Genomic DNA, 9,604 nt, shown 5'->3' with positions numbered 1-9,604 from the left:
AGCTGGAAGGTACTGGAAAAGACTTTAAGACTTTGCTACCCATGTGTAAATCCAAGCTCCCACCCCACCTGAACCCAAAATAGCTACACCAAAATACTACAAATAGTTTATAACTCGGCACACAGTTAAGCATTCGGGCTAGTGCTTGTGTTTTAGTTTCTTCTGAAACAAAAATTAACTTACCAGTGAAAAGGCTGTAATAAAAGCATATTCAATGAGGATTGGAGTGGATAGTATACACAATGGTTTTTGAATTTTACACATTTATTTAGAGGGCCACATGAAAACAGTACAAAGAAAGGCATGCTGTCCCTTCAACGAAGTCCAAGCTTCTAACTACCTTTCCCAGCCAAGGCTATGTATGCATACAGGCTGAGGGAGAGCTTCCAGCCGACTCACCCAGGGCGGTGATTCTAGTCCAAACTGTGACTTCGTCGATTGCTTCTGCCTGAGCAGCCTCAGGCCCTCAGGGATCGACTGCTCGGGTCTGGCGGGTCAGGCGCGGGAAAGCGAGTTGGAAGGAGGTTTGGGCGGTGAGGCTGCGGGCTCTGCCTCCTCGTCCCCTGACGCTGCTGCGAGTAGCCATGTCGGAGGCCTATTTCCCGGTGGAGTCGGGCGCTCTGGGACCTGAGGAGAACTTCCTGTCTTTGGACGACATCCTAATGTCGCAGGAGAAGCTGCCGGTGCGCGTGGAGACGCCCATGCCGCGCCTGGGCGCCTTCTTCCTGGAGCGAGGAGCGGGCGCAGAGTCGGACTACGCGCTCCCTCAGGTGAGGCGAGCCCGGGGGCGGGGGGTGGAGGGGCGCGGGGACCCCGGGAAGCTGCATAGCACTTCCCTGGTCTCCCGCCACCATTGAATTTATATTCAAACTTTCCAAAATTACTGTCTGTACGAACGCTGAAGGATTGGCCCTAGCCGAGCATCTCCGGGTCTTGGTTCATGTTTCCCGTAAAACTTATTTGAGTTTGTAAGTCTGGGAACTGCACGTTGCTTTGTGCATTCTGCACAGTGATGACAGTGTCAGCAGCCTGTTTGTTTCCAAGGGCGGGTTATCCAGGGTGGGCGGAAGCTGGGGACAGTGGGATGAAGGTGGGTGTAACTTAACTGTGTGCTAAATTGCACCTAACTCTCACGTAGGCAACTTAACAAAGATTGAGTGGCTTGGCCAGGGTCCCACAGAAGTCCATGGTGGCTTAGAGTTTTCATGGTTCTGAGGGAATGTGGCAGCTCCGTGTATTAGCCCATTTGCCCTCCCAATAAAGGCAGGATAACAAGGCCAGGGTCCTCCAGTAAGTGGTAAACTGGGATTCTAACCTAGGGCCCTATGACTTCAGATAGGGGGTTTCTTGTCATTTCTGGCCCCTGATCTCATCTTGTCATGTTGTTTTCCAATTCTTTTAAGGCTTTGAAATCGTAGCTATTGACCCATTCTGATATCTCTGTAGCCAATGATGTGGGTTGGGGCCGGACTACCACCTGACTTCCGATTGATTCCATTTTGTTCTCTTCTGCCATCATCCAGATTGGTACTTATATACCATAGATGGAGAATATTCAAAGAAAGTAAAAACTGTATTCATTTTTTTAAAGAAAACTTCCACTTCTGTTTTTGTTCTCTGTCATGTTTTTGTTGTTGTTGTTGTTAGAATCTATTTTCTGCTTTCATTGCATCATAACGTGAAACCTCAGCCTGAGCAGGTCACATATAAATTGAGAGTAGCACAGTGATGTCAGAGGCTGGGACAGCGGGGGGTGGGGGGGAGGGGGGTGGGGGCGTTGGCTGGAATGCACCTAGCAGGCGTTACTTTAGAGTTAGAATTAAGGAGTTCCAATGTGCTGCTGAGTACTAAAGTGACTGTAGATTGCATTGAGGCACTTGCCATTTTGAAAAACTGGAGGAAGGATTTTTAATGTTTTCAATCTAAAGAAATGACATTTGATTTAGCCTTGGCATTGGTGGCACAAGCCAGCACTTGGGAGGCAGAGGCAGGGGATCTCTGAGTTTGAGGCCAGCATAGTTTACAAAGATACACAGAGAAACCCTGTCTCAAAAAAATCAAGAAAAAACAAATGTTTGAAGGGGGTGGTTAACTTGATTTAAACATTATACAATATGAACAAGTATTGCAGAAGCATCTAGTACCCCATAAACATACCGTTTAACATACCAGTTAAGAATATGTAAATGAGGGCTGGAGATGTGGCTGGGTGAGTAAAGTTCTTGCTATATTAGCATGAGGACCTGAGTCTAGATCCACAACATGGCATGACTGTGTCTCTTAAGTCCAGCAATGGCAGGAGGTTGACTGGTGCATACCAGAGCCCACGGAGCAGCTAGTTTGACTGAAATAGGTCGTGTCAGGTCAGGAAGTGAGCTGTCTCAAAATTAAGATGGATAAGTGATAAAGGAAGTCATATGACAGCAGCCTCTGGTCTCCATACATACCACGTGTGTCAGGTAGACAGTGTGTGTCCCTGTGTCCCTGCCCTACACACACACACACACACACACACACACACGTACGTGTGCGCGTGCAAAAACAAAAAGTGAATAAAACTTTAAGTCTATGTTTCATTTCTTCAGATCACTTCATAGTCACTTCTCCAGTAGAAGAGGTGGTATTTCCCAGAAAATATGAATTTCCATTTTTTTTCCACATACACTGCCTGTGCCTTTGTTTTTCAATTACATATTCTTGTCTCATACAGGGCACAAAAATTGAGCTTCCCTTGTGGCTGGCTAAAGGACTCTTTGACAACAAGCGACGCATCCTTTCTGTGGAGATTCCCAAGATATACCAAGAGGGATGGAGGACTGTGTTCAGTGCCGATGCTAATGTCGTGGACCTCCACAAAATGGGGCCCCGTTTCTATGGTTTTGGCTCCCAACTTCTGCATTTTGACAGTCCAGAGAATGCAGATATCTCCCAGTGTCTGCTGCAGGTAAGCAGTGTGAAATATTAAGCTGTGCATATCTTAGCAGCCACCAGACATCATTTTTACAGAGAGAGAGAGAAGAAAGGAGAGAGTACATGGGGACTTAAAGCTGGAGAGTTAGCCCCAAGTTCAGTTCCTGTCCCTATCAGGCAGCTCTTAACCACCTGTAGCTCCAGCTACAGGGTTATCTGACACCTTTTTCTGGTCTCCATGAACATCGTGTACACAGATATAGACACGTGTACATAAAAATAAAGTATTTAGGCATTAAAAATTTTTTTAAGATTGTAATCTAGTCACATTTCTCCCTTCCATTTTACTCCCTCCCATACATCCCTCTCTATTCTCTTTCAAATCCATGCCTTTTTTCCCACTAATTGTTATTCCATGCATATATGTATTTGTATATCCATATATATCCCTAAATGTAACTGCTCAGTCCATATAATGTTTCTTGTATGTGTTTTCTGGGCTCAAAAAAAAAATTTTTTTTTTTTTTTTGAAAAAGTACCTGTGGGCTCTCAGATCAATAAAGCTTTTAACTGGAAAAGAAAAAAAACAACTAACTATTAGGGGATTTAAGGGATATGCTGGATTGGCTTACGTGATATTGTTTTAGTAGTTCAACAATGACTGTGTCACCCAAAAGAGACTAAGAATCAGTAATTGCTCAGTTCACAAGACTGGATGTCTTAGGAGTCCTAGTCTGGTACTAAAGGCCCGGAGGATTCTTGGAGAGCTGCTGGTTCTACTATCAGCTAAGGAATGTCACCCCAACAGGATAGGTACACTTGCAAGAGTGAAGGCAAGCAGACAAAACGCAGTTTCCTTCTTCATGTCATTTTATCTGAGTTGCCATCAGAAGGTGCTACCTACATTTAGGGTGGGTCCTCCCATTTCAAATGAAGAAAATCCGTCTTAGGAGTGTCTAGCCGCATACAGTTCAGTTGACTGCTGATCCAATCAAGTTGACAACTAAGAGTAGCAGCCATCATACTTAGGGAAGTGTATGATCATAAACTTTGTTTAGTTGGTATTCTAGGGTGACTACACTTACACTGTGCCAATGTCCCAGTGCCTGCCTATTATATGTGAAGCCATGAGTTCAAGCCCTAGCACCATGAAAATAAACCATAAAGGTTTTACATGGTTCTCACTCCTAGAGGAGTGAGAAGGAGATTTAGGGATGGATATGATCAAGATACATTGTTTACATGTATAAAAGATACTGCAGTTTAAAAGGAAAAAAAAAAAAAACAGTTAATCCAACTGCTGTCAGTCACCTTACCAGGAATCCACCCAGAGGAAAGCTTGTTCACCAAGACATGTGAAGGAGAACAGAGGAACAATTGCTCCTTAATAAGTCAGTGTATATACCTCTTTCCCAGATGGTCTTCCTGTCCTAGATCTTTTCTTTCAGATACTGGCCAAAGAGCCTAAGCATGTTTTCTCTAGCACCCTGGGTCTCTCACTCTTCTAAGTCTTCTCTGCCTTCCACCATACAGCTGCTTGCCAACTTCCATTGCAGAAGGCATGGCTTTCTCTCATCCTCATCTTGCTGCCTTAGGCAGAAGCCAGGATCTACCGCTAGCTCTCCCTGTTGTTTTTCTCAGACTTTAATAAAATTGTCCTCCCACTTCAAAACAAAAGTAGTTTTACACAGTTGTAGGGTCCTATGTAATGTTTTAATACATACATACATACATACATATATATCCTATAATGTTTACGTCAGGTTAGACATCTATCTCTTCAGTATTCTTTTGTGTGTGTGGGTGTGTGGTACATTTATGTGTGTGCTTGTGTTGAATGTATGAGAACAGGTGCATTCTTGGCACCGTACACATATAGTGGTCAGAAGACAACTTTGGGTGTCAGTCCTCACCTTCCAAGGTCTCTGTTTTACAGCTGACTACAGTTAAATGTGTCATTGAGCTTCCCAGGAGTCTCCTGTCTCCACTTCCCATCTCACCACAGAGGCAGTGAGATTACAGATGTGCATTGCTGTGCTCAGCTTCTATATGGGTTCTGACTTAGGAGTTCAGACTTAGGTCATCTGTTTTCAAGGCAAGTGATTTACCTACTGACCTACCTCCCCAAGCTCTTAATCGTTTCTTTTTTAATATTTTGAAATGTACAGTTTATTATAACCATCTATAGCCACTTTGCTGTGTGGTAGCTCTCCAGTACTTCTTGTTCTCATCTGATACATTCTAAAAATATATGACTTAAAAAAAAAATGACCTGCCTATTCCTTTTTGTATTTATTTCCTAAGAATTGGAACCATCAGGAAACTGAAGAGACAAAGGTGGTGGTAGATTACACTGTTAACTGTTATGGCCCAGTTGAAAGTCTGGACTGGAGCTCCTTTTGGAAATACTTGTTTATCTGTTAGGTTCCCTTCTTCTGTTATTTACTGAAGCTGTATGGCCTGTCTTAGCATCAGTTTTTCACCTGTATGACAGAGTAATTTCAAAATCACAGTTACTGTAAAAAAGTTGTAGTGCTATGTCAGTTAATATTTAATAAATAGTGCAGTAGTTACTTTTCTATTGTGATAAAACACCATGACCAAGGCAGCTTACAGAAGAGTTTCTTTTGGGCTTACCGTTCAGAGGGATAACAATCTGTCATAGCAGCAAACAGCTACCATGGTGACTGAAGTGGGAAACAAAAACTTCACAGTAAGCACAAAGCAGGAAGAGTACAAAGTGTTCGAATACAGTAGCCCATAGGAAACATTGTCATTCAGATCACTGCAGGCTATAACTAAATATAGTTTCATAGATAAAGCAGTGTTATACAAATATTACCATCTTTTGTGAGATATATACGTATATATAATTTGACTCCTCTTAATTATTCTTTTCATATCAGAAAAAAGGGATCCTTTGTGTCTCTTGAGCACTAAATAGTCAAAAGACTTTAATTCTTCCTTTTAGTTTTATAAGAACTGTTAGCTCAAGGGCTGGAGAGATTGCTTATGTTAAGAGAGCCTGCCCTTGCAGAGAGACTTGAGTTAGCTTCCTAGCAACCATGTTGAGTGAGTCTCAGTGGCCTGTAACTCCTCCAACTCCAGGGGACCTAATTCCTTCTTCTGTCCCTCATAGGTACCTTCATGGGCATTTCAGCAACACAGTGGGAATCTGCCTCAAAAGAGATAAACTTGGGGCTGGTGGGCTGGGTGTGATGTGCAGTCGGGAAGCAGAGGCAGTGGATTTCTATGTGCCTTCAAGGCCAACATGGTCCACATAGTGAGGTCCTCTCTCAAAACAACAGAAGTTTGGGTTTGGAGGGAAGGCTTAGCAATTAAGAGCACTGGCTGCTTGTTTCATTCGCAGCACCATATGGTGGCTCACAGCCTTCTGTAATTCTAGTTCCAGGGGAATCTAACACCCTTTTGTGGTCCCCACAGGTACTGCACATATGTGGTACACATACACATGCAGGTAATACACTCACAAAATTAAAAAGAAAAAAAAACATTGCTATCCATTCAGTGAAAGAAATTCATGCACAGACTATAGACAAGAAGGATCAATTCAAGTTCATTAAACTATAGAATGGAAAGCTAAAAAAAAAAAAAGAGAGAGAGAGAGAGAGAGAGAGAGGGAAAACATGTTTATTTCACTAAGACTTGTTGGACTTTTTGTTGCTGTTTGTTTGAGATGGGGTGTCTTAAGTTACTCAGGTGGCCTTTCACTTGCTTAGCATTCTAGGCTGGCCTGTACTCCTAATATCTGGGATTACATTCTGTGCCCATAGGCCCAACTCCCAGCACTTGTTCTTGAATTAAAGTTTTTTTTTTTTTGTTTGTTTTTTGTTTTTTACATGAGTTGTGTGTTTTTGTTTCCATCACTGCTTCCAGATTAAATGGTTTTGCTGTGAGAGACAGATGGGAAAACTAGATTGGGGCTTTTGTGGGTTTGCTCAGAGCCCAGTGGTAAAATAAAGCTCTTTGATCATATACATCTCCATCCTGCTCTTAGACTGAGAAAAATAGAAACTGAATTCAGCTAGTCCAAAATCCCATCTGGTTGAAAGCTGTTCATTATAATTTCTGTAGTCATTGTTACTAATGCTTTCCAGAGGCTTACTATGTGCCAGCTTCTTGCTACATGCTCTACATACATTGCTTCACTGGTTTTAGTAAAAATTTGTTGGATTTCCATAACATCCTATTTTACTGTAAAAGAAACAAAGCCTTTCTTAAGTAATAGAAGGTATTCAAGCCTCCTGGGTGAGTCCTGAGATCAAATTCTTTGAATCCATCTAAATGTTCCAGTCATTATAGGGGCTGGATAAAAGGCTTAGCGCTAAGAGCACACATTGCTCTTGCAGAGGACCTGAGTTTAATTCCCAGCACCCACTTCAGGTAGCTCACAACTGCCTGTAACTCCAGCAACATGAGGTCGCATATATTTATATCCGTATACACATATCTACATAATTAAAAAAATAACAATAATGCTAGATGTGGTGGTGTACACTTTTAGTTCTAGCACTTGGGAGGCAGAAACTGGTAGATCTCTGAGTTCTAGGCTGGCTGAGGTTACATAGTGAGACCCTGCCCAATAAATAAGTACTTTAAATACTCTAGTTACAAACAAACAAACAAAAAACATTGAAGGGCCAGCAAGGTGGCTTAGCAGGATAAAGGCACTTGCAGCTGAACCTGATAGCCTGTGCTAGACTGGTAGAAGGACTGTCCCCCACAAGTTATCCTCTAACATCTACACACATCCATGATATCACATGTGTGCCCTCTGTCTGCACCCCAAAATAAATTAGCAAAGGTTTTCAATGTGTCTGGCTTTATACGATGTGATATTGCCCCTGATTCTCTTACTCTTCCTCAGACTTTTATTGGACGGTTCCGCCGCATCATGGACTCCTCCCAGAATTCTTACAATGAAGACACTTCAGCACTGGTATCCAGGCTAGATGAGACAGAGAGAGGCTTATTTCAAATAGGGCAGAAAGGGCTGAATGACTTTCAGAGTTGGGAAAAGGGTCAGGCTTCTCAGATCACAGCATCCAACCTCGTTCAGAATTATAAGAAGAGAAAATTCACTAATATGGAAGACTGAAAGTGGAAACGAACTACAGCTTGTGTCCCTGATAAAACCTAGTTAAGTTCATGGGTGACCCAACTGTGTACTGCTTCAGAGCCTCTAACCTTCAGCAATCTCCAAGCTTGGAACTATCTGGTTGGGGGCAGATGTGGATGTCCTGGATCCTGGACTTTAGTTACCTGCTGTTCCACAGCATAGATAAGAATTCAGCTGAGGAGGAGCCAGATTCCATTTTAAATAAGGGTCATGGACCCTTACATAGTCAAGTTGGAGCTGGGATTCTTCAGGTGTCTGATCTCTGGCTGCAAAGGACAAGTACAAAGTGGGTCATCTCTGCCTGTTCACAAATTTCTCTTAAGCTTATTTGCCTTACCTTCCTCATGGTTGGACAAAGGACAGCATCCCCACCATGCTGCCTGCCTGCTGGGACTTACCCCAGTTTCCAAAACAGGAAATTGAGAAGAAAAGGGAAAATCATGAATGGCATAGCAGAAGGAGAAGACATTGAGCTTGTGTGTCCTGTAATCAGGGCTCTTGAACTAAAATCACATCCTTCCAGTCCACCCAGAGGGGCCATGTAGAGCACTGGCACACTTGTTCTATTCTCCATCTAGAAAAGCTGTCAAGGAGGTGTTAGCAGTTGAAAAGTAGTTATTTAAGGGTGTTTCCCAGCCTTTGTAATCTTTCCATCAGGGGCTTACACATGAAGAGCCCCAGCTGAAAAACAGCCTGGCAAGTGTTAGCAGGAAAGACTCTTTACAATTTTTTTTTTTCTCCAGGAAATACTGCTACATTAATATAAAGAGGCTAGGAATCTGTTTAAAATTGCACCAAGCAGAGAAATGAGTTCTCCAGACCCTAGGCTGTCACTGTCAAAAACCTCATTTCCTAAGGCCATTTGGATTGTCTAGTAGGTAGTTTCTCCACACCACTGGCTACCCCTGGCATCCTATAGCTACTGGAAAATATCTTCATTGTAATTATGGAGAGACTTGGGTGTCCAGATCACACAGATATTGTAATGAATTCTTAAAGTGATAGAGATTCATTTAAATGCCTGTCTTAGCACAAAATTGTTTTTATCATTTGACTTCATTTTAAATAAATGATGGGCTTTGCACTTTGTATGTGTGTTGTCTTAACTGCTGGGCTGCCAGGAATCAGCAAGCCATCTAAGGATGTGTTCTTTGATTTTATTTGACTATAATGCTCAAATCTGTTTCCACATTTGTATTACTGTTTGTAAAAAATGCATAAATACCAGGAGCATTCTCTGAGAGTGTGCTATGCCCTAGGAAATGACACTTCATTTCTACCACAGTAATACCACAGTTTTATGCATACTCAGGGCCCAGAAACCAGGGTGCAAAGAGTATGTTAGCTTAGCTTTTGGCAGCTCTGCTTTCACAGGTAGCTTGTTTTTAAAGCTAGTACTGAGACTGCTGATACTGTTTTCTTTTTTAAAAGCATAAAATAAATTTCCTCAGATCCCATATATTCAGAATTTGTTTTAAATTTTGAACGGATTGTATTATATATAGTTGTTTTAACCTATTTTCAGTTATATAATGTTTTTCAAGTCTGTTGGGT

The 9,604-nt window shown here is 42.2% G+C and overlaps 1 protein-coding gene across 1 annotated transcript; it reads left to right on the top strand.

The window, feature by feature from the left end:
* The first annotated feature begins 513 nt into the window (after window positions 1–513).
* Window positions 514–9,139, top strand: Gins3 (GINS complex subunit 3). The gene is made up of 3 exons (XM_051201922.1): window positions 514–770; window positions 2,711–2,944; window positions 7,799–9,139. Exons 1-3 carry the CDS (start codon window positions 585–587, stop codon window positions 8,027–8,029), a joined length of 651 nt encoding a protein of 216 aa, XP_051057879.1. The 5' UTR covers window positions 514–584; the 3' UTR covers window positions 8,030–9,139.
* Window positions 9,140–9,604: the final 465 nt, after the last annotated feature.

Source organism: Phodopus roborovskii, unplaced genomic scaffold (genome assembly GCF_943737965.1).
Source record: "Phodopus roborovskii unplaced genomic scaffold, PHOROB, whole genome shotgun sequence".
In the NCBI taxonomy this organism is placed as follows: domain Eukaryota; kingdom Metazoa; phylum Chordata; class Mammalia; order Rodentia; family Cricetidae; genus Phodopus; species Phodopus roborovskii.
Note: the sequence above shows the minus strand (reverse complement) of the source record. Positions and strands in the feature narration are given on the sequence as shown.